Source organism: Sciurus vulgaris (assembly GCF_902686455.1).
Source record: "Sciurus vulgaris genome assembly, chromosome: 11".
NCBI lineage: Eukaryota > Metazoa > Chordata > Mammalia > Rodentia > Sciuridae > Sciurus > Sciurus vulgaris.
Window position 1 is genome coordinate 45,794,183 of NC_136472.1, and position 26,673 is coordinate 45,820,855.

Below are 26,673 nucleotides of genomic sequence, written 5' to 3' on the forward strand. Positions count from 1 at the left end.
GTTTCTCTAGAACTGCATCCCAATACTTGGACCTCAGTGTTTGCCATCTTCCTCTGTCCTGGAGTGCCAAGTTTTGCACATATTAGCTTTCTAATAAATACTACTGCTTTATCAATTTCACATCATCAAATTAAATACTAATATTATGGATGTCTTTAATCTCTACAATATGAGAGTTTCAGTAAAAATAACATACTAAAAGTTCATGATTTAAAAACAAATGTTAGGGCTGTGGATGTAGGTCAATGGTGGAGTGTTTGCCTAGCAAGTGTGAGGACCTGGGTTCAAGTGCACATGCAGGCGCGTGCACGCGCGCGCACACACACACACACGGAAATGTTCCAGAGATACAATTTGTTATTCTGATGATTAAGCCTAACACAAGCCACAGTTGCTTATAAATGTACTGAGTGTATTAAATTATCATAAGTAGTGGATACATGATGAAAATAAAAATTTAACACTCTGACTAAAAAAATCAGGAAATGTTTGCACAATGATTGACAAAACAAATTTTCAAACACATGTAGAGTCTATCTACACCCCAATACCTAGCAAACTAGTCAGATGTATGTCTGAATTTCTTGGTTTGATTTTACATTTCACAATTTCAACTGAGCTTCCCCATAAACTGAAAGTAACATACCACCTCGAAGGATCTACAGTTATTTTCTATGATCCTAATTTGTAGCTGAAGAAAACCTTTGTTAGAAAGCCCTATTTGTTTTCTGTAATTCAATTCTTGTTATTTTCCTGTGTCATTTACACTATGCATTATTTTCCCCTTTTGAGTTTGTGTTCCCTTCCTGTGGACTCTTTATGAACTTGCTTTGTCCTATCTCAAGTGATCCCTTTGCATCTGCATAACTTTACTGAAAGTAAAATATCAGCTATGTTGCATAACATTCACAAGGAAGATTACAACCAGTACAATTATCACAAGTGAATGATGCTGTGAAGCACGGGTCTTTAGGTGTGCAATTTAATATACACAAAAAATTAGGGTTGGGAATGTAGCTCAGTAGAAGAATGCTTGCCTATCATGTGTAAGGCCTTAAGTTTGAGCCTAGCACCACAAAATATTATGTGGATGTGGGTGTGTGTGTATGTGTGTGTATATATACATATATATATGTATATTTCACATATATATAAATCACAAATATGAATATAAATATATATATGTTAGTTTGAACACTGTTAAAGTAGCTATTTGTAAGTCACAAATTAATGAAGATCATCAATTTCATGGTATCCAATTTAAAAGGTATATTCCCAATATATGCACACATATACTCATAATTTCATGGTGGGTTGCAAAGAAAAGAAAGTCAACAGATTTTTAAAGTATAGGGTATCCAGCTAGTAGTTCAAACAATGAAAATTAAAGTCATTGCCTTTTTGTTTGAGACTTCCTGTGACAAATGTACACAAAGCATTTTCTAAGCAGATTATTTTGCTCTTTACTTGTAGATAAGCTTTGCAAGTTCTAACTAAATGACTTTCAAACAATTTTTTTTTTGCTATTACAGTACAACCCTTTTTTCAAATGGAAATTGTGCTGCACTCTAACCTATGAAATGATCATAAAAGTGGACATAATTTGATAGAAGCTGGAAGTGTGAATCTCTTGGGTGATTTGGATGCTTTTCCAGTTTGAGCAGAATTATAATAGTTGATGGGGAGATAATCAAGGAAATTCAGTAGGATGTCTACTGAACTAGTGGACTATTGTGACCTGTTAAAATATTCTCATAGTTTAATATCAAAACCAAAATATGTGTGCAGGTTTAACTGATTATTTTTAACTTCAGTATTCTAAAGTTCATGTCCAGTCAAAGGAGACTTGGATAATGGTTACTGTGACTAGAAATGAAAGGATGGATATGATTGCTGGCAATGTGTTAAATTCTGAGGAGGTAAATAAGAGAATATATTTAATCTTAGTTCATCTTCTAATTACTTAAAGCCTTATTTTTTGATGATGCTATAAGCACACTAAAGGACAAGATCTCAATTTCTCTTATAATTCTTTCTCTTGGTTCAATTGAAATAGTTCTTCACAGATTATAGAGACACTCCAGACAACCTTGATGTTGACCAGACACAGTGAGCACATGAAGTTAAGGCAGGGAGATAAAACCCTGATTTGCAAAGAAAATCTGAGAATCACTGGAATAGAACTGTAACCCTATTTTAACAAAATCCAAACAAATAGGAATGAAGAAACTTGGTATAAACAATTATCCCTGAATTTTTTAATGTTTGGTCCCTCTCATGATTCTGGAGTGATATTTAAACCTTGCTATATTTCTTCAAAAATTCTTTCAGTAATAACTAATAAAGAACCTCCAAAATAATCTAAGCAAAATAAAATCAACCATCATGGAGAAAATTGACCACTGAAATATAATTCAATCCTGGGGCTAAACCTAATACCGAAATTTCCTTTTTTAAAGAAGTATCCTTACTTTGTTCAACAGAAATTCTTTTAAATGAGCTTAGCCTGAGCTGGGATTTGTCTCAGAAGGCATCAAAGGGGAATATGAATCTGATGAAGTTATGATAAAAACAAGCAGCATCAATTTGGCATTTGGTGCTGGATGGTCATACTTAGATTCTTTGAAGTATCCATAAAAGCATTTTATTTGAGACATGGTAAAAACTGAACTTTCCTTCAATATTGTATTTGTTGATGAACTATAATATCAATGATGTATTATCAATCCCCAAATAGTTATAAAAATCTGACCTATCAAGAACTTTAATATCCCCTAGACACTTGCACAGTTATCTCATTTTTGTCTTCAAATAATTTTGTCAAGCAGAAATGATTCAGTTTTTATAGATGAGAAAAAAGGCTCACTGAGAACAATTAATATGATCAAGGTATTGTAACTAGTTATTAGTGAAAATGAAAGTCAAATCTTGGTCCATTTGATACTAAAATTTATGGATTTATTAAACTACACTGATTTTCAAAAAATATGAAAAATGAAGGGAAAATCTCAAAAATGAATGCTATTGAACAATTTTATGTTTCAGATCAACTGTTTTAAAAAATCTATTTGGTAGATACAGTGTTACAGTTTTTATAGGAGGACTATATTGCACAGTCTGGTGACCAGACAACAATAAAGTGTTACATATTTCAAAATAACTAAGAGAGGATTTTGAATGTTCTCTTTACAAAGAAATGATAAATGTTTAAAGTGATACTCTAATATTCCTGATTTGATCATTTTAATTTATACACGTATTGAAACATCACATTGTATCCCATAAATACATGCTAGTTTTACATGTAAATCAAATATTAAAGACTAAGTTTTTAAAAGAAAGTGGCAGACTTTGATAAAAATAAAATTAAAATTGTTTGATAATAGAAATAGAATATGGTATCTATAAATAAATATTCATCTTTGGACTCAATAAAGATATATATTCATCTTTGGACTTAATAAAGATATATATTAACATTTGTGATCCTTTGTGTTCTTCAGCAGGAAACCAACCATGTAGACTAATAATCAAGGATTTTTAAAAGGCAGTATAAAATTATGTATTGATAGTTTAGTTTGGATTACCTTAGATAATTTTGCTTTGGATTCAGGTTTGTCTTTGATAACAAAGTCATTAATGAGGCGAGATCGATCATAGTTAGCATGCTCCGATTCATCCATATAATCCTTATCTTTTCCTAGGGCTGAAAAAGAGAAACAAAAAGTTACATCCATGTTTATCTTTCTTCTCCTTTTTCTTATTGCATATACTACTCTCTTCCTGTTTTCCCAAGGTTTTGCTAGTCATAATTTTCACATTATCCATCCTGACATTTACAAAAAAGATCATATGGAAGCCTGCCTGTGAGTTTATTAATGTTTCCACAGTGACTCTGTAAGAATTCAATGTAACTGTGCTACTTAATGTATTTAGGCTTTTTGAAGAAAAAAAAAAAATTAGAACCTAGACATGTGATGTATATTGAAGTCAAGGATAAGAGATATTGGTAAGAAGTGAATAGACTCTTAAGCATTTATTTGCTTAAGTAAAACTGCATTAAAAATTTGGGAAGTTTTATGAATGTGAATTTTGCTAAACGGTAAAGAAAGTTCATGGAAGAAAGCCATGAAAGTTATTCCAACAAATATTATTTTAAAAAGAGAAAGAAAATAGAAAATTGAATCTATGGCTGCCAAAAAGGGAGAAGAGACATTGAAAAATTATAGTTAATACTGGAATAAAAAAGTATAAAATATTATAATATCAATTACAAAATAAAGATGTATATGAGTGATCAATAACATATATTCAATGTGAAAGCATATATAGTAGGAAATCAGAATAGGAAATCTTCATGGGATCTGTAATTATGACCAAGAACTACTATACTTCACAAAATTCCTATTCTTTGTGATACAATTATTACTTTAAATTTAAAAACAGATAGATTATATATTTAGCCATTTCAAATATATCAAAATGGTTTCAATAGAGTTATATCATTGAATCTGTTGATACTTATCAAATATTAATTTTGACATGAACAAGCACATACAGTTCTCTCAACAGTTTGGTCAGTTGAGGCTGGGGATGTGGCTTAATGGAAGAGCATTTGCCTGGCATGCATGAGGCCCTGGGTGTGATCCTCAATGTTTCAAAGAAAAAGAAAGGAGTTCAAAAGTTCAATCAATTGAATTATTACAGGGAAGAAAAACTTAATTTTTTTTTTTAATAATGTGAAGCTAATAGTGGTAGACATTAGCAGTGGCATAACTAATATTGTATACATCATACCTTATCTTTGGATGCAATTAATAATCAGTTATGTTAAAATGTTCTAAGTAATTAGTGATTACACCTAGACCTATTAATAATACTTATCATTGATAATTAACATTGCTGAGTACATACTAAGAAGCAGAGACTTTGCTTGCATTATTTCCTGTGAACAGTTCTATGAAGTGTGTATAACTTTAACCTACATTTAATAAGTAAACTAAGGCACATGGAAAGTAAATAACACACAAAGTCATTAAACTAGTAAATGTGTATCTATATCTGAAACACATCTGCATAAGACTCCAAAGCTGATATTTGTCAATGTAGTATAATGTTTCTCCTAGATTTAGGTAAACAATAATTCATTTGTTCAAAAACTATATTTTAAATACCAATACCAAAACACTCTTTCAAGAGTTAGAGACATAGTAGCAAACACAACCCTGCCCTAATAGAACATTCAAGTAAGAGAGAACATTTTTTTTAATTAAGTAAAATATTAAATAAGCTTTGTGGGCCATGCATTGGAAAAAATCACAGTAAGGAGAAAGGATGAAAGTGTTAAAGGCAGTGGGAGGATGCTATTTTAATAAAGAGACTAGTAATAACATGTGAGCTTAGATCCAAAGAGGTGAAGCAGTGAGTCACCTGTGAGATGGAACAACGGTCAACATGGAGAAAATAAAGAATGCAACATGTGCCATAAAGAACAGAAAGGAAAAAGAGCAGCACCGTGTTTTCTAAAGTTGAGTCATGTAAATGCTGCTGTCATCATTCAGTTGGCCACCAATTTATTCATACTTTGACTTTCAAAAATTTCCGAGAACTAAGGAACAAAGTCAACCACACTAGGTATGCATGAATATACCATAATGAATCCTGCCTTTATGTATAGTTACAATGTACTAATGGAAAAAAATATGCATGTAAATAAGTAGAAGGCAAATCGGAAGAGCAGAGGAAGGGAAATGGGAAGAGAGAAGGGGAGGGAAATAAACAGGAGCAAACCATGCTATATGCATATATGCACATGTCACAATGAACCCCACTAATATGCTTATGTATAACATGAAAACAAAACACACACACACATACACACACACACGCACACACACACGCACACACACACGCACAATTTAAATGCACTCAGCATTTAAATTCCCCTCCATTTGCTACTCAAATTTAAATTCCCCTCCATTTTGTTACTCTTTAAAAAAAAAAGAAACCCTGGAGTGGTTAAACAGCAATAGATAAATGGCATTTGCTACTCAGCATTTAGATTCCCCTCCATTCTGAGGCAGGGTATCCTAAGTCTGCTTTTTCAGAAGATTGATCACATAATCAGGTAACAGCCTTCTTATAAGAAACCTCAGTGGAAGGAGCAAGCCTGCTGGACCAGAGCTGTTCTCTACACTGGCTATGTCTCTACTTATTGTTTCTTGAAAGCTGTAGCAAACTCACAATTTCTAGTTTATTTCAATGCACGGCTGAAGAAAGTCATCTTCAAAATTCAGATGTACTAGATTTGACAAAATTAAAAAGTAGGAGAGCTATGTCTTCAGGGGCTATGTGCCTTTTCTTGGGTGAGCCCTTATCTCCCTCTTTGGAGACAGCATGGTAAGGTTGAAAGATCCGGATCAAGCATTGAAGTCATGCATATTTGGTTTCAATCTTAGGTCAATATGCTAGGTATATGACCTTAACTTTATTGATCCATAGTTTTATTTTCAGTTAAACAGTGTTTTATCATCCTGCTGGTAGAGCTATTATGAAAATTAACACTACTAACATGAAAATGCCTAGTGTATGCACATAGTAATGATCAATAAGTATTAGCTTCCTCTGTTTCATAGTGTCTTCCCAATAAACAGTAAATCCCCAGCGACTCATATTTCTCAATGTAATTACAGTCTCATATCAGCTGGTTTTGAGTTAGTGAAGGCGGGACTGTCGTGGGAAGGTCCAACTCAGTCAGATGAGCCATTAGAAGAGGGTTTATACTTAAGAGAAGTCAGAAACACTCTCTGTTGCTGGGTGTGAAGAAGTAAGCTAGCCATTTTAGTTCTATAGCTGTTTCTGGCAGTGGCCATGTGAACCTGGAATAGGACCTGAGGACAGATTTCCACACTGTAGAGCAGGATCACAGAATTATTCCAAAACCCATATGGGAAATAGACATTAGCAATGTACATCTAGGTGTGCTTTTATGATGATCTCTTCAACATTAAACATGAAGGTTATGATTCCTAATCCCTAGTTATAAACTCTATTTTCTAAAAGTGACTCTCATGTGACTTTTGTGGATCATTTCCATTTAGGATTGGTCTCTTCAAAAGAACAACATGTAAGAATTGATCCCACAGAACACTGTCTCATAGATACAAAAGTGAAATTAGTGGTGACCTAAAATTTGGTTTCTAGGGGCTTTAGCAGATTAAACCTAAGGAGTATAAATCTGTTTCCTTTTGAAGTAATGGAAATGTGTTATAATTGATTTTGATGATGGTTGCACAACTATGATATTTTTAAAAAGGTATTAAACTGTATATTTTAAAGTGGTGAATCGGTTGGTAAGTAAATTATGTCACAGTAAACTTATTTGAAAACCAAACAAAATGAAAATCAAAAATGTAATACCTAGATTTTTCTTGAACTAGAACATAAGCAAAAATGAAACTAAAATTGAGGGTTAATCTATTATAGAAGATACCAAAACCCTACCATCCTCAACATGCTAGTTTGTAAGGCACAGGTGCTCAATATTTCTGTTGTGTTTCCTTTCCCTTCCCATCTCCCTGACCCTGTCCTTTTCTTTCTTGTGATAGTAGAGAGCAAGCAAGAAACCCTGGGGGGCTGGGGATGTAGCATAGTGGGTAGAGTGCTTGTCTTGCAAGCACAAGGCCCTGGGTTCGATCCCCAGTACCTCAAAAAAAAAAAAAAAAAAAAAAAAAAAAAAAAAAAAGAAAAGAAAAGAAACCCTGGAGTGGTTAAACAACAATAGATAAATGGCATTTGCTACTGGGTAGGTACACCAGCCTGTGTGTTCCAAGGTGCCATTTCTTAACCTAAATTTGTCACTTCCTACCTATGTAATTCCCTTTTCTTTGTAAGAGATTTTTCAAGAAGGCCTTCAAAGGTCCTTTAAACCTTAAAAATTACTTAATTACTACTTTCATATTTATAAAGATAATATTGTGAAAGAGTAGAGATCCCCTTATAAAAAGAAAAAGGTAGAGTAGAGACCCTCTGATATAAAACAAATATATCTAGTTAAGATTTACCAAGCCAAAATGGGTGCGAATAAAATCTTTGAGTTGTACTGACTGTGGTCAAAACAAATGACCATGAATTAAGGTCATTGTGACCATTTCTGTGAAGCAACCCTTCCCTCTGGAGGCCCCAGAAGCTGCTGGTTTCAGATATGGATAGACTAGCTCCCCAGCCTAGCCCGCCCTGCTAACCAGCTAGATGCAGCCTGAAATAGATAAACTGAAGCTTGCTATTTGCATTTCTTGAAAAAAGACCCCTATTGTAAGCCTGTCAAGATTTTTGTGTGTGTGTGTGGTTTTCACTTTACAAAACCAGCTTGCTGAAGTCACTCCCCACTACTGCTCCACTTGAAGTGGTGGTCCTGACGTGTCAGCCTGTCTTTTTTCTCTCCCCCCAAAATAAACTTTTTTCCTACTCTAGTCTCTGGTGGTCTCACTAGGTGTCGATAAGAGGACCCCATAACAATATGACAATTTACATTCATAAATACCTTTAATTTCCCTTGAGCCACAAGAAATTAAACTTACAAGAAATATTCACTCATTTAACCCAATTCTATTAAAAAAATTTAGGCAGTTTTTTTGTTGTTGTTTACTTTGGCTTGAGTTTTTTCCTTTTGTTGTCTTTCATTTCTATAAATATTCCTGCACAGAAACATCCTTACATCATCTTGCTGGAGAAAGAGTCATTCAGTTTTGAAAGAATCAGCAAATACCATCTATCCACGAAGTCTTCTCGGATCTTCTCCTGCTCCCCATCACTCACAGTCCCAACTAGACCTCATCATGTTCTCTTCTGAATCTCCTCACAATCGTTTTCCTTTTGCTTCCCCCTTCTTCTTTTAGTTAATTATTTCATTGTTCCTTGCTTTCTTTTCTTTTCTTTTTTCTTCTTACCTTTTTGGTTCCTTTAAATTTTTCTAAAATTAAACAATTATTTCAGGGTCTAGTGTCTATCTCTACCGCATAATTTTAATTGTCTATGGAGTATAGCATGACTTGGTCCTTAGAAGGCACATTCAAAAGAAGAAGGAGGAGGAGGAGGAGGAGGAAGAGGAAAAAGGGAAAATATACTTATTGCTTTGGAAAATTTTGATTTGTAATGACACAATTCAAAATTTCCTTGAAGTTGAGAGTACAGTGGTGGTTATCGGGGCCTGGGGAGAGTGGGACAGGGGTAGAGAAAGCTTGGTCAATGAGTACTCAGATAGGAGCAAAAGGTCTTGGTGTGCATTTGTGACTATAGATTAAAGTAATGGATTGTGCTTTTCAGTAACCTAGAAGAAAGGATTTCAAAACTTCACAGCACAAAAAAAGTGACAAATGTTAAAGGAAATAAAATTGTATTCTGATTTAAACTTTCTACAATATAAACATTATGTGGTATACCATCAATTTGCATAATTCTTTTTTTTTATTTTTTTTCAATTTGCATAATTCTTATGCTTTGATGTATCATTCAAAAAATTGTTTTAAAAAATTGTAAAAATAAAAAATTCTATTCCATTGATATGTAGTTATAGTTGCTTTTCTTCTTGTCATTTGTCTTGAAATGACACAGAACTTCTCTTTTATGTACACCTAATAACAACTTTCTCTTTGGTATGTGCAAGATTGCAAACTGCCAATGTGAAGTACGCAGAACTGCTGTCTTTTACATTGTTCATAAAAAGTCTCCTCCATGTAGAAACCAGAAGCCTCTGCTCTCAGAGATTCTGCAAACACTTTTCCTGAATATAAACAAGGCTTAAAATCGTTTGTATTTTCTTGCAAAACACTTGTTTCATTCTCACACTATATACTTCACTTCTTATAATCTTATAAGTATGTGGATTTCTATGTGGATAGTATGATTACTCTGTGGCAGATGCCCTGCATTCATTAAATATGTAGGATGAGTTCTGCTCTCCACCAGGGACTCTTCTAGTTGGGATACAATGGAAAACACAATGAAGAAATTTCCTCATGAACTTGAGATTAATGGAGTTAAAAAAGAACAAGCATCACACTTGCATATTAGAAAGTGATATGGTCAATGAAGACAGGCGAGCAGGGAGGAAACGAAAACATATGAGGGTAGGGAAAAACCTTGCTGTTTTAAACAAGGTAGTCAGGATGGCCTCCCCAAGGTGACTAACATTGCAGCAACGATGCCAAGGAGGTAGTGAGTCCTTAGCTGAATGCTGTAGGTAAAGGGTGTTGCCAGTGAAGGACCCTCAGGTGGGGCCATCAGGTCCTTCTCTGTCCACAGACCAGAATAGTGTGGCTGGAGAGCCAGTGGCAAGGGAAGGAGAGAAATGATTTTATGCTACAGTGCTAATGGAGGGAGTGCTGCAGGTCTGGAGCAGCTGCAGGCTCTAAAAAGTTTTTGGATTGGTTTCCAAGTTAAACAGGGTACCACTGGATGAATCTGAACAGAAGACTGTCATTGTCTCCTTTAGATTTAACAAATCATTCTGGTTTCTGAGAAAAGAATGGGCTGAAGAGGCTAATGTAGAACATTAGAAGAAACTGCAAAAACTTGGGGAGAGAGGATGAGGTTTGACACAGGGTAGTAGGGAAGATTTTTTAAAATTCAGATAGAGGAGGATGATGATGAGATGATGATGATTTGGGTTCTGGGATTGAACTCAGGGGTGCTATACCACTGAGATACATCTCCAGTCCTTTTTTTTTTTTTTTTTTTTTTGCCATATTTATATTATTTTTTTTATTGTAAACAAATGGTATACATGTTGTTTCTCTGTTTGTACATGGCATAAAAGCATACCATTTGTGTCATCATAAATTTACATAGAGTAATGTTGTTTCATTCATTCTGTTATTTTTTCCCTTCCCCCCACCCCTCCCACCCCTCTTTTCCCTCTATACAGTGCGTCTTTCCTCCATACTTGCCCCACTCCCTAACCCTAACTCTAACCCTAACACTAACCCTTCACTCCCCCCCATTATGTGTCATCCTCCACTTATTAGCGAAATCATTCGTTCTTTGGCTTTTTGAGATTGGCTTATCTCACTTAGCATGATATTCTCCAATTTCATCCATTTGCCTGCAAATGCCATAATTTTATCATTCTTTATGGCTGAGTAATATTCCATTGTGTATATATACCACAGTTTCTTTATCCACTCATCAATTGAAGGGCATCTAGGTTGGATCCACAGTCTGGCTATTGTGAATTGAGCACCTATGAACATTGATGTGGCTGTATCTCTGTAGTATGCTGATCTTAAGTCCTTTGGGTATAGGCCAAGGACTGGGATAGCTGGGTCAAATGGAGGGTCCATTCCCAGTTTTCTAAGGAATCTCCACACTGCTTTCCAGAGTGGCTGCACTAATTTGCAGCGCCACCGGCAATGAATGAGTGTACCTTTCTCCCCACATCCTCGCCAACACCTGTTGTTGCTCGTATTCTTGATAATTGCCATTCTAATTGGGGTGAGATGGAATCTTAGGGTGGTTTTGATTTGCATTTCTCTTATTACTAGAGATGTTGAACATTTTTCCATATGTTTGTTGATTGCTTGTAGATCTTCTTCTGTGAAGTGTCTATTCATTTCCTTAGCCCATTTGTCGACTGGATTATTTGAATTCTTGGAGTAAAGTTTTTTGAGTTCTTTATAGATTCTGGAGATTAGTGCTCTATCTGAAGTATGATTGGCAAAGATATTCTCCCATTCTGTAGGCTCTTTCTTCGCATTGCTGATAGTTCCTTTGCTGAGAGAAAGCTTTTTAGTTTGAATCTATCCCAGTGGTTGATTCTAGCTTTTATTTCTTGTGCTATGGGAGTCCTGTTAAGGAAGTCTGATCCTAGATCAACAAGGTGAAGATTTGGACCTACTTTTTCTTCTATAATCTGCAGGGTCTCTGGTCTGATTCCGAGGTCCTTAATCCATTTTGAGTTTAGTTTCGTGCATGGTGAGAGATATGGGTTTAGTTTCATTCTGTTGCATATGGATTTCCAATTCTCCCAGCACCATTTGTTGAAGAGGCTATCTTTTCTCCATTGCATATTTTTGGCACCTTTGTCTAGTATGAGAAAATTGTATTTATTTGGGTTTGTGTCCGTGTCCTCTATTCTGTACCATTGATCTACCTGTCTATTTTGGTACCAATACCATGCCGTTTTTGTTACTATTGCTTTGTAGTAGAGTTGAAGATCTGGTATTGCAATACCCCCTGTTTCACTCTTCCTGCTAAGGATTGCTTTAGCTATTCTGGATTTCTTATTCTTCCAGATGAATTTCATAATTGCTTGCTCTATTTTTGTAAGGTACGTCATTGGGATTTTAATTGGAATTGCATTGAATTTGTATAGCACTTTAGGTAGTATGGCCATTTTGACAATATTAATTCTTCCTATCCAAGAACATGGAAGATCTTTCCAACTTCTAGGGTGTTCTTTAATTTCTTTCTTTGGTGTACTGTAGTTCTCATTGTAGAGGTCGTTCACCTCTTTTGTGAGATTGAGTCCCAAGTATTTTATTTTTTTCGAGGCTATTGTGAATGGGGTAGTTTTCCTAATTTCTCTTTCTGAAGATTCATCACTTATGTATAAAAATGGGTTGGATTTATGGGCATTGATCTTATAACCTGCTACTTTACTGAATTCACTTATGAGTTCTAAGAGTTTTCTGGTGGAATTTCCAGGTTCCTCCAAATATATAATCATGTCATCAGCGAACAGGAATAGTTTGAGTTCTTCTTTTCCAATTCGTATCCCTTTAATTTCTTTGGTTTGTCTAATTCCTCTGGCCAGTCTCAAGAACGATTTTGAATAGAAGTGGTGAAAGAGGGCATCCCTGCCTTGATCCAGTTTTTAGGGGGAATGCTTTCAGTTTTTCACCATTTAGAATGATATTAGCCATGGGCTTAGCATAAATGGCCTTTACAATGTTAAGGAATGTTCCCACTATCCCTATTTTTTCTAGTATTTTGAGCATGAAGGGGTGCTGTATTTTATCAAATACTTTTTCTGCATCTATTGAAATAATCATGTGATTCTTGACTTTAAGTCTATTAATATGGTGAATTATGTTTATTGATTTCCTGATGTTGAACCAACCTTGCATCCCTGGGATGAAACCCACTTGATCATCGTGCACTATCTTTTTAATATGTTTTTGTATGCAATTTGCTAAAATTTTGTTGAGAATTTTTGCGTCGATGTTCATTAAGGATATTGGTCTGAAATTTTCTTTCCTTGATGAGTCTCTGTCTGGTTTAGGTATCAGTGTGATATGGCTTCATAGAATGAGTTTGGGAGGGTTCCCTCCTCTTCTATTTTATGGAATACTTTGAGAAGTATTGGAATGAGCTCTTCTTTAAAGGTTTTGTAGAACTTGGCTGAGAACCCATCTGGTCCCAGACTTTTCATTGTTGGTAGGCTTTTGATGACTTCTTCTATTTCAGTACTTGAAATTGGTCTATTTGAATTGTGTATGTCCTCCACGTTCAGTTTAGGCAATTCATGTCTCTAGAAACCTGTTGATGCCTTCGAAATTTTCTATTTTGTTGGAGTATAGATTTTCAAAATAGCTTCTAATTATGTTTTGTATTTCAATCCTGTCTGTTGTGATATTTCCTTGTTCATTCAGAATTTTAGTGATTTGGGTTTTCTCTCGTCTTCTCTTTGTTAGTGTGGCTAAAGGTTTATCAAATTTGTTTATTTTTTCGAAGAACCAACTATTTATTTTGTCAATTTTTTGTATTGTTTCTTTTGTTTCAATTTCATTGATTTCAGCTCTGAGTTTAACTATTTCCTGTCTTCTACTACTTTTGGTGTTGGTCTGTTCTTCTTTTTCTAGGGCTTTGAGCTGTAGTGTTAGGTCGTGTATTTGTTGAGTTTTACTTCTTTTATTAAATGCGCTCCACGAAATAAATTTCCCTCTAAGTACTGCTTTCATAGTATCCCAGAGATTTTGATATGATGTTTCTTTGTTCTCATTTACCTCTAAGAATTTTTTAATTTCCTTCCTAATATCTTCTGTTATCCATTCATCATATAATAGCATATTGTTTAATCTCCAGATGTTGGAATAGTTTCTGTGTTTTACTCTTTCATTTATTTCTAACTTCAATCCATTATGATCTGATAGAATACATGCTAGTGTCTCTATCTTCTTGTATTTGCTAACATTAGCTTTGTGGCCTAATATATGGTCTATTTTAGAGAAGGATCCATGTGCTGCTGAGAAGAAAGTGTATTCGCTCTTGGTTGGATGGTATATTCTATAAATGTCCGTTAAGTCTAAATTATTGATTGTGTTATTGAGATCTATGGTTTCTTTGTTCAATTTTTGTCTGGAAGATCTGTCCAGTGGTGAGAGAGGCGTGTTAAAATCACCTAGTATTATTGTGTTATGGTCTATTTGGTTTCTGAAATTGAGAAGGATTTGTTTGACAAACATGGATGAGCCACTGTTTGGGGCATAGATATTTATGATTGTTATGTCTTGCTGATTTATGCTTCCCTTAAGCAGTATGAAATGACCTTCTTTATCCCTTCTGACTAACTTTGGCTTGAAGTCCACATTATCGGAAGTGAGGATGGATACTCCAGCTTTTTTGCTGAGTCCATGTGCATGGTATGTTTTTCCCCATCCTTTCACCTTTAGTCTATGGGTATCTTTTTCTATGAGGTGAGTCTCTTGCAGGCAACATATTGTTGGATCTTTCTTTTTAATCCAGTCTGCCAGTCTATGTCTTTTGATTGATGAATTCAGGCCATTAACATTCAGGGTTATTATAGAAAATGATTTGGTTTCCCAGTCATTTGGTTCATTTTTTAAATTTTATTTATTTATTTGTTTGACACAACTTGTTTCTTCCTTTATTTGACAATTCCTTTAGGATAATTCCTCCCTTTGCTGATTTGCTTCTTTGTTTTTCATCTCTTCCTCATGGAATATTTTGCTGAGAATGTTCTGTAATGCTGGCTTTCTTTTTGTAAATTCTTTTAGCTTTTGTTTATCATGGAAGGATTTTATTTCATCATCAAATTTGAAGGTAAGTTTTGCTGGGTATAAGATTCTTGGTTGGCATCCATTTTCTTTCAGGGCTTGAAAAATGTTGTTCCAGGCCCTTCTAGCTTTTAGGGTCTGGATTGAAAAATCTGCTGATATCCGTATTGGTTTCCCCCTGAATGTAATTTCCTTCTTTTCTCTCACAGCCTTTGAAATTCTGTCTTTATTTTGTATGTTAGGTATTTTCATTATAATGTGCCTTGGTGTGGGTCTGTTGTAATTTTGTGTATTTGGAGTCCTATAAGCCTCTTGAACTTGATTTTCCATTTCATTCTTCAGATTTGGGAAATTTTCTGATATTATTTCATTGAATAAATTGTTCATTCCTTTGGCTTGTTTCTCTAGGCCTTCCTCAATCTCAATAATTCTTAAATTTGGCCTTTTCATGATATCCCATAGTTCTTGTAGATTCTGTTCATGATTTCTTACCATCTTCTCTGTTCAACTTTGTTTTCAAGGTTAAATATTTTGTCTTCAATGTCTGAGGTTCTGTCTTCCAGGTGTTCTATCCTATTGGATATGCTTTCTATGGAGTTCTTAATTTGGTTTATTGTTTCCTTCATGTCAAGGATTTCTGTTTGGTTTTTTTTCAATATCTCTAACTCTTTATTGAAATGATCTTTTGCTTCCTGTATTTGCTCTTTTAACTGTCGATTGGTACGATCATTCAATGCTTGCATTTTCTCATCGTTTGCTTCTCTGATCATTTTAATTATGTACATTCTGAACTCCTTTTCTGTCATTTCTTCTGCCATGCTGTCATTGGGTTTTATTGATGTAACATCTAGATTTGTTTGCAGCATTTTCTTTCCTTGTTTTCTCATATTGTTCAGGTATCAGAGGACCGCTGAGATATTGCAGATTTTCTCTTTTGACTTACAATGTCCCTGAAGATTTCTCTATATATCCCCCCTTAGCCTTCAGTAGGCTGAAGTCTTGGAGGAAGTTGATAATGCAGTGCTCCACAAGGAAGCTGCCTCTCTAGGAGTGGTGGCCTTCAGGTGGGGTGTAATCCCTGCTAGTGGGCAGAGGTGCCTCCACTTGTTGACCAATGGTCATCCAAAGGGGACCTAGGCTGCGGGCTGAGGCAAGGCCTGTTTGGGCCTGAGTCTCTGGTTTTACCGTCCTTGTGGGGAAACCTCACCCGGCAGGGAAGACTCACCCAGTGGGGAGGTCTCGCTGGTCAGTTCCCTCCTAGAGGTTCCCCTCAATTTACAGCTACCGCCTGGGCTGGGCTGCCTTCCTCTGCAAAGTTCCCAGGGGCCCGGCCTTACCTCCTGGGCCTGGGAGTCTCACCCTTCGCAGATGAATCTCCTTAGGCTGCCCCTCCTCAGAGAATCTGCCCGCAGGCTTGGAACCTTCGCTCCGCCCTAAGCCTGTCTCTGTGCGGCTCTTCCACCAAGAAGCCTCCTAGATCCTGGGACCCTGCTCTGCACCTAATCGCCTGGCTATGCGGCCCCTCCTCTGAGCAGCCACCTGGGGCACTGTACAATCGCTCTGAGTCCCAGAGACCCACCACACGCCTCTTCCTCCAGACAGCCGCCCAGTATTCCGGTGCGGTCCCTAGGAGTCCAAGAAACTCACTGCGTGCCTCCACCTCCCACCAACCACCCGTAGCCCTGGGCAATCAATCACTCCGAGTCGAAGTGACCCTCCCCGTTCCTCCTCCTTCTCCAGATAACCCCCTGAGTGTTCAGGAGTGGTCGCTCTGAGTGGCTCTGAATCCACGTGACCCGCAGCACGGGTCCTCTGGGCAACCGCCCGGAGCTCTGGTGCGGCCACTCAAGACCAAGCGACCCACCACGCTTCTCCTCCAGGCAGCCCCCCTGTGTTCAGGAGCTGTCACTTTAAGTCCAAACAACTCACCACTCGCCTTTTCCTCTGAGCAGCCGCCTGGAGCGCTAATGCAGTCACTGCGAGTCCAAACGATCCGCCGCGCTCCTCCTCCTCCTTCTCCTACTCCTCCAGGCAGGCCCCGGGGTTCAGAAGCGGTCTGAGTCCAAACAGCTCGCCACGCAGCCCCCCCTCTGACAACCGCCTGTAGCTCTGGTGCAGTCACTCCAAATCCAAGCGGCCACGCTCCTCCTCCTCCTCCTCAGGGCAGGTCCCGGTGTCCTGAGTCCACACAGCTCTCCTCGCCACTCTTCCCCTGGGCAGCTGCCGGAGCCCCAGTGGTTGCTCCGAGTCCCAGCACTGTGCCAAGCGGCCTCCTCTACGAAGCTCCCAGTTGTCCGCGTTCACTGCTCCAGCGGGGGGAGGGGTGTCTCGCCAGCAGCTCTACTTCACAAAGTTTCCTGCGTTCCGGGACCACCGTCCCATCCGGGACGCCTTCCCAACGGGTGAGAGTCACCCGGCTGCTTTGAGTTGGTCCCAAGTGTCTCAATATCTCCTCTTTTGAATCCTGAGTCCTGGAGCAACATGAAATGCAGCCACCCTCTAGGCCGCCATCTTGAAACCCCTTAACAGATTCTGAACGGTGCAGCTGTACTCGCACTCCAGGCTCCTGCTGCTGCCGCTCATCAACCTGCTCAGCATCTTCCCGCCTGCTCGCCTGTCCCTGAGAGCGACGCGGCGGCGCTGCAGACCCTGCACCAGGCGCCCCTCAGCCCGGCAGCTCCGCGCCCACCAGGGGCACCTGCACCATCACCCCGTCCCGATCGCCTCTGCTGCCTCCTACTGTCCAGTCCTTTTTATATTTGATTTTGAGACAGAGTCTTGCTAAGTTGCTGTGACTGGCCTCGAACTTGTGATTTTTCTGCTTCAACCTCCTGAGTCACAGGGATTACAGGTGTGCATCACTGTCCTAGTGAAGACTTTTTCTAAAGAAAATTAACAGGTCAGGCATGGTATCACATGCCTGTAATGCCAGCAATTTGGGGAAACAGGAAAGATCATAAGTTCAAGGACAGTCTTAGCACCTTAGCAAGACACTGAGAAACTTACTGAGACCCTGTTACAAAATAGAAAATAAAAGGGACTGGAGATGCAGCTTACAATATAATATAAAGCTGCTCCCCCGCCCTTTACACTGCAGTCATTTCCCCACCTCCCAACTTCTTGTCAGTCTGTGAACATCCTAGCTAGCTGTTGGTTCATCAGTCAGTTTGCAAGTATCCTTCTCCATTACTGGTCCTCTGTTAACCCACTGAATTCGACTGCTTAAGAATATCCCCGCCTGCCATTCTCTCTCTCTCTTCCTTGCTTTCATGCTCTCTCCTCCATTTCACTCTCTCTCTTGCGTACACGCTCTCTCTCTTTTCCTCTCATTCTCTCTTACCCTGCAGGGAGACACTCTGTTTGCTTAATAAACTCTCTTATGTGAGTTTCCATGTCCAGAGTGGTTTCTGGGTTCTTACACAGCTCAGTGGTAAACCACCCTGGGTTCAATGCCCAATGCAAAAACAGGAGAATGAGAAGAAAGAATGAACGATATGTCTCTTTTGATGACATATAAAAGAGAAAAATCAACAATAGCCTCAAATTTCTGGCCTGAGCAACAGGACCAACAGGAAGGGAGCCATTTTTCATGTATTATTTTATTAAATTCTTCAAACCTAGTGTCACTAGTCTCCTTTTCACTGATTTAAAAATTGAGGTGATTACCTGAAGTTGCACATTTTTCTTGTGACAGAATGAGAGCCCATCTAAGTCTTCTATTCCCAGCCACTGTGTAACACTGCCACTTGTAGAAAATAGATTGTCGAGCAGCAATTTGGAGAGATGATGATTTTGGAAACTTTAAAGCAACAGAATGTTCACGAATGAAAAAAAAAAAATGTAACTGGGTTATATAAAAATGTTAATATACTTGTAGAATGAAAAGAGTGAAAATTCTGGATTACAAATATAACTTCTATAACCCTGAAGCTGACCATGATGGAGATTAAGATCCAAAAATAAAAATCATAAACAGACACGTAAAAAGAAGTGAGGAAGACTTAGTAAAGACATTTATATTATAAGGTTTAATATCCTCTGTGACCAAGAATTTAAAATAAAAATGGTCTTATTGTATGTCAGTACCTATTTTTCAGTGCATATTAAGTGTTAAGTACATTGATATCAATTGCTAGAAGATGCTGGGGAAGTGATATATAGTCATTGGCCTCCTCTATCAATATGCATTTTATTAAAAGTCTTGGGATGAAATTTATCAGTGTGTTTCAACAATGCAATTAAAGAATAATACAAAAATCATAATCCAATTTTTTTTTTTTTTTTTTTTTTTTTTTTTTTTTTTTTTTTTTTTTTTTTTTTTGCGGTGCTGGGGATTGAACCCAGGGCCTTGTGCTTGTGAGGCAGGCACTTTACCAACTGAGCCATATCCCCAGCCCATAATCCAAAATTAAGAAAACTGATTCTCAAAATAATGTTCCTCTATACCTGGGAATAACAAATCAGAAGCTATTACCATTTTAATAAACAGCAATTCAATTTTTCTAGTTACACCAGCTAAAATCCTACGAGTGACCTTGACTTCTCACCGTCTCATGTGTCCAACATCTGATTCTTAGGTAAATTTGTTGGCTTACCATGAACCATTATTTTTCTGCTTTACTCTTTAACACATATCACACTACCTCACATGTAGTTATAACTAAATTTTTAGTATGAGCAAATGAGGCATTTCTTTCATTTATAACCAAATCATCAATTAAATTTAGAATAAAAAGCATTGTTTAAGCAATAGCACTAAGTTACATAACAAATATGCATCATATTTTCTTTTTTTCAATGACTATCCCATACATTTTAGCCATTCTGAAATTAGGATAAGGTAAACAGTCCATATTTTTAATGAACATAGCAGCAACTCATTTTTCCTAAAAGCCTAACTAATTTAATGATGTTTCTCAGAATAGAGAGTGTCTTAAAATATAGGAAGTTGAAAAATTAAGAAACAATGACTTTGAATACCAAGACCACTTTCTGGAACAAGTGTTAATGGGATAAAAAAATAAAATAGGATGAATAAAGTGTTAATAGGATAAACGTGATTACAAAAATTGCTGCTTTTCACTTGAAAAATGATAGGGTACGATGACAGAAACCCAATAAAAAAAGTGGACTTATCAAAGCTTAAGAAAATTATTTCATATGTCGAAGTAGAGAGTCTAATTTAGTAGAAAGAGAAACAATATTCCTTACAACAAACCCAAGTTAAAACCTTGGTTTTGTCACTTATTACCTGGATGACACTGGGTCAGGAATGGTTTTATAATCTGTAAATTCTGGATAACAAAATCTTCTCATAAGGAATAAACTATGTGAAGTGACTTGAACAAACAAGGCATTAAATAAATACATAATCTTATTCCTTTAATTCACAATTCTAATATTTCAAAATTTGCAAAAAATATGTAATTTGGGGCTACCAGAGAAGGTCATATCTTCCATTGTAAAACCTAAGTAGAGGGCTGGGGCTGTACAGTGGCAGAACACTTGCCTAGCAGGTGTGAGGCACTGGGTTTGATCCTCAGCACCAACCACATATAAATAAAAGCATGCTGTCCATTCACAACTACAAAAAAATTTTTTTAAATAAATAAATAAAACCTACGTAGATAGGAAAATGATGGAATTATCATGCACATTCCAATGAGAAATTTGAAATTTAATCTATAAATGCATTTAATAATCTTTAGTATCATCAATAGTATGTTTATGATAAGATTTATGTAGACTCAATGAGGAATGCATTAAATCTTTTAAATGTTACAAATCAGCACTGACTTGAAATCAAAATGGTCTGAATGATGCAGCAGGTTAATATGTGCACAACATTAAACCTATAGCCAACTCCAAGACTATAATTTTAATAGAAGATGACTTCAGTTCTATCATTATTCTTTATTATAATGTAATTCATGTTGTTACTTTATCATATTTTATTGTAACTGCAGGAACATCTGCGAATGGAGGCAATGTCTCTTGGAGAATTTTAAATATGTGAGTAGTATTAGTCTTTCTCCCCTTACTTGTAACTGCACAACCTTCCACACATTGCTAAGATTAGTTTTCTCCAGGATTAGTAGAATAACTGAGAATGCAAATTAAATAATAATAATAACAGCTTAAGGTTATTTTCACACTTTATAATTTATGTCATCTCCAACATATATTTTCTCACTAGTGTCTCACAAAAGCTCTTAATAGGAAAATTCTATTCTGTTCAATCTTTTTATTTACAGTATAAGAAGGTATCAAACTAATTTGATATCTCCATTTCACAAATTAAAAAACTGAAGAATAGATGATGTGTACTCAGGGAGCAGGACAGAGTTGGTCCTTAAAACTATATCTTCTGACTGCTACCAAATTGCATGACTTTTAAAGTTACTATTCTACAAAAGTTTCTTCTGAAGACTATATCAATATGTGATACATATATGGTTTACTCAGAGGCAAGAACCTGGTGACTATGAGGACTCAGACATTAATTATTTGTTATTCCTTTGTTGTCTATTCTTCCCTAAGCACATCTTTGTTCTAAAGTTTCACTACTAGACAGTCACTCTGAGGTCACTGAGGGATCTGTATCCAAGGAACCCACAGCTAAGCAAATCCTGTCAATAAATTTCATCAGCATGGAAATCCGCCCACCATTCAGCCATTCAATCATCATTTATCCACCTCCATCATTGAGTAGATAGTACATACTAAGTAATATGAACAAGACTGATGCAATAGCTATGTTATCAACTAGTGAGCTGATTATGAATAGTCCTATCCAAACTGCTATAATTGAAGAAAGGCAGATGCTCCCAAATCATTGAGTAAAAGGAAGGAGCTCAGGTAAGAGGCGTGCTAGAAAGGCAATTCTGTTACTTAATAATGACTTTTAGATTTTTAAGTTCTCTACACAAAGGTCTGTCAACACAACTTAAATGAACAAGTTCATATTCAGTGCAAAAATGAGCAAAGCACTGATTCTGAACAGGTGAGAAATCTCAGTGATGAATGACATTAGAAAGAGCAAAGCATGGGCAGATTGTACAGTAGTCTCTAAAGATGTATGTGTTTGTCAATATTCTCTGTCTTATTTCCATTTAGGTATTGTCCCTAATTCTAAAAATATTTTTAAGCACCTGCTATGTGCCAGGTACTATTCTTGATTTTGGTGCTGCAAACGTCAGCAACATTGACAAGGTCTCTCTGCCTTTTGGAAACACAATGGACAGGGTAGAAAGGAAAGGGTCTAAATAAATCCAAAATTTGGGGTAGTGGTAAGTATTATGAACATAAATAAATCAACATTAAGGGACAGAAATTGAAGCTGATGTGTATCCGGTTTATCTTAGCGTCAGGCCTAGGATAAGAACAAGCCTCCTATGAACACAAGGGACACAAGAAGCTTCTGTAAGCTGCAACACTGAGTAAAGGGAGGCATTAGGAAAGGGCCAGAGAGGCCAGACCCAGATTCTGTGAAGCCCCCAAAGGCCATAGCAGGTTTATATTTTAAATGTAATGGGAACCCAAAAGAAATTGGAGCAGAAAAGTGATGAGATATAATTTTTCTTTTATTAAAGCTTCCTGTAACTGCTGGGTGGAAAACAGACTATAAAGAGGCAAGAGACAAGTTAAGAAGCTACTAGTGCTGGGGAGTGATATTGACCAATGTATATTGTTAAATTGTATGTTGTGTGTATGTACAAATATGTAACAACAAACCCCAAGTACATACAACTATAATGCACCAATAAAAAATGTGGGGCAAAAAAAGAAAGCCATTGCATCTGTCCACCAAGAGAAGGCAGACTGGACCACGTGGGGCAGCAGGTATGATGAGCAGTTATCAGGTTCTGAACATGACTTTGAAAATTGAGCTGAGAGGACTTGTTGATTGTGTTCAATCAATTGAAAAGATTTACAGCTCCATAGGGCTGCCATGATTGAAAAAATGTCGTTATTTCAGCCTAATTCCCTTATTTCTGAAATTCTTTTTTTTTTGGGTGGGGGTGCTGGGGATCAAACCCAGGGCCTTGTGCTTACAAGGCAAGCACTCTACCGACTGAGATATCTCCCCAGCCCCTGAAATTCTTGAATAGGCTGGAACTTGAGTAAAAAGTTCTTTCTTATATCATCTTAGTAGGGAATGTTACTGGGAAAAAGATGAAAATCAGCGATTTTATAAATTTGTGGAATGAATGCAATATCACCACACACTCATTTGACCCCATAACTGTTTTAAGAAATAAGAACAGTGAATGCTCTACCCAGATAAACTATTGAGTTTGTAGAAAGTGAACAAATGCCTTAACATTCTAATAGGAAACACTTCCTGAGGGAATCAACACATTAGCAAAACATTGAGTTTAAAACAAGGTTGGATACATGCACTTTGGTTGGTAGAGCTTGAATTATGCTGGTCTTGATTAGACCTACATTTCTGATTTCTAAGTGACCCAATTTTACTGTGCATGGTCATAAGCAGCATCAAGCCTATTGATATGGATTTCTGTGTCTTTGCCATTTTCCAGCACACTGAGAAAAGCAAATGGAGGGTAATGGTCCTGAGCAACCCAGATAAAAGGATAAGATTATTGCCACACCTGAATTTCAATATCATTGTTACATGGCTCAGCCCTTGGTAGAATGATTTATGTGTGTGCACGTGTGTGCATCTGGTGGAACAGTGTGGAATGGTACCCTGGCTTTATGACTGCTATATGAAGAACAGAATTAAAAGTTATAATATTATCAACAAAAAATAAAAAATGGCACCTGATAATAGTACCTACCCCAAAGGGTTCTTATGAGAATTCAATGTGATAAGGAAGGAGAAGTATAATGAGAAAGAGTTCAGTATATTATTATTTTTCCACAATGTCTTAAGTATCATATTTTGATGATATTAGAAACAGTTGTTTGGTAAAAATATCTCTGGACCCAGAAAAACTAGGTGTTGAAAGATAAGCTTAGTTTCTGGATAAGTAAAACAATGAACAAATATTTGATGGTCTAGGAGCCATGGTAGAACTGTGCTCCTTCATTTTACTTTAAAATCCTACAGAAAATGTATCCTGGATTCTAAATTTATAAATGAGATCACTGAGGCACAAAGAGTGTAAGTAACATATCGCAGTCACACAGGTAGTAGATGTAAGAAGGAAGAGAAGACCAGTAGCTGGCTGGGAAACAAGAATTTCATCCAGGATATAGACACATTGCTAGGCAACCTTAGTGAAAACTTCAGCTGGGATCAAAAGAACCAAGAAGTCCCTCCCTCAATGAAGCACTGACCACATGCAGTTAACTCTACCACAGCACTAATATTCTCATGGGATGGCTAAAAGCATCCCACTGTAAGAAAGGAAACTCATTAAACCAGATGCATTTGTCAGAGCCTGCTGGACCTTAAAAATTCCAACCCAACATAGAAGCTGATTCTCTGTAATAGAAAAATTGGAAAAAGTAACATGCATTACTAAAACACTTATGATTTATATGATTATACACTTGGTATTTCTGACATCATTTTGTTTGAACTCTTCTCAAAGATGGTGAAAGAATCCACATTATAGATATGGAGGTTACTCTAAAACGTATTTCCCATCTAGGATCTACATCCAGATGGACTCTGGGTTGCTTAGTGTTAGAAGGAGGCAAACACCTCCTCATGCAAACGTTTTGATCTCTTCAGTAGTTGGGATATTTCTCTAACAAGATGAATGCTAGACTGATGCAGAAAAACTGAGTGTGAGGTACAATGCCGGGAGAGATGTAAACCACATCAGGAGCTCAAATAATAGAGACACACCAAAATGATGAGGAGAGAATTGGGAGTTATGGTATCAAATTGACTAAGTGCCCAGGAAAAACTGCTTTTAATATTTGGAATAGCAAACTTTCAAAAATAAGATTCATGGAATTGAAATCAAAGGTTTGCATGACCAGAGTGATTGGCAAACCATATACTGGTACTAGTTTGGAAGAACTATAGGGAAAATGCCATGGAAACCTTACCACCTGTGTGAACATCTTGGACAAAGAAAATGTCAGGATTTTTCTTGTTGTTGTGTGTTTTGGTTTTTATTTTTGTTTTATTATCAGAAAAAAAAGAATTAGTTTTCAGAATTAATTGCTATAGGAAAGATCTTTGTACTCTGAGCAATGTATTGGTTCTGGTGAAATAATCTTTTTGATGTTTAGAAATGAACCTGCTGGTTGCTTTAATTATGAAACTTAATAAACCAGTGCTGTTTCTATACTACAGACATTTTAAAAATATTGTTTAAGAAACCTAATTTGTAGTCATTCACAATGGAATCATAAATTATATGGTTCATGGCTTTAAGAATGATGAAAATATCTTAATAATGTCCCTAGAAACTAAGGTTCAAATTTTAGGATAGAAATTCTTAATCCTGGATACACAATATTTGCCTGTGGAACTGTAGAACTGTATGGATACTCGTATCATTACTTCAACAAATTACTACTGACTCTCTGGAGCTGGGACCAGGGAATTTTAAGATTTGAATGTATAACTGGGGTTCAGAACCCTCAAAGTAGGCAACATGGCCAGGTCCCCATGTTTTCATCACTGAAAACTCAGGGCTGAATTTCTGATAGTTATGAATATATTTGCTACAAAGTTGCAAAATAAGTGTTTGAGCAGATTAGTATTAGTTTGTGATTAATTCTGTCTTTATTTTATTTGTATTTAATTTAGAAAAAGGAGAAGTTCCAACTGGGCATGGTGATGCACACCTGTAATTCCAGGGCCTCAGGAGGCTGAGGCAGAATGATCCAGAGTTGAAGCCGGCCTGGGCAACTTAGCAAGATTCTGTCTCAAAATAAAAAATAAAAATGTAGAGTGATCTTGTGATCAATCCCCAGAAACACATGAAGAAGAAAGAAGAAGAACCACCACCAACAACAGCACAAGGAAAAGTCCAAGTTCAAAGGTGTCATTCATAAGAAAGGACAGCAATGTGTGGATCTGAATTTACACCTTGCTCAACTAAAGCAAATCTTATGTGATAATAGCAAAAGGCAAAAGAAGACACTGAGTCAATTGTCACTGCCAGAGGAAAAATAAATAAAATGTATTATCTTCTAATACAGGATAAGAACAGAATCTTTCAGTATTACTTTGATTGCAAATATGAGGTGCCATAATTAGATAAATACAGAATAGTAGTATTACTTAGCATATATGTACTAAGAAATAGCAAAAATCATTAACTATTTAATGGAATTGTTCATAAAGATGTTGTTTGTTTTATTAGTTGAATTTCAAACTGTAGGAAAATTTCCTTAATAATTCTTAACTTTAGAATATTATACTCACAATAGAATGTTAAAGACAAAACCTTTTTAAGGTTTGAAAACAGCTAACCTTTGGAGAGAGGGAAAGGAAGAGTAAAATTATGGATGTCAACTTACCTAAGCAAAAATCACTGAGGTCAGCAAAGGAACATTTGAGCACAGAGTCTTTTTCATTCTCCTCAGAGTTAACTAAGAGAAATAAGACAAATATTAGTTTGGGGAAATAAAGATATAATGACTGAAAAATTATCATGATATTTAATGTCCAAATGATGACCAAATATGAAGAAACTTTTATGTTTATGAATTGAGTTATTTAAAA

The 26,673-nt window shown here is 36.6% G+C and overlaps 1 protein-coding gene across 2 annotated transcripts in view; it reads right to left on the reverse strand.

Annotated features, from left to right (window-relative positions):
• The window catches only part of ANO3 (anoctamin 3), a 465,390-nt gene that overhangs the window by 175,701 nt on the left and 263,016 nt on the right, over positions 1-26,673 (reverse strand). For both annotated transcript variants that reach the window (XM_079101829.1, XM_079101830.1), the window contains exons 3-4: positions 26,469-26,540; positions 3,588-3,706 (exon numbers count right to left, since the gene is read on the reverse strand). In XM_079101829.1, the coding sequence (XP_078957955.1) occupies positions 3,588-3,706; positions 26,469-26,540 (191 nt within the window). The remainder of the gene's footprint in view (positions 1-3,587; positions 3,707-26,468; positions 26,541-26,673) is intronic.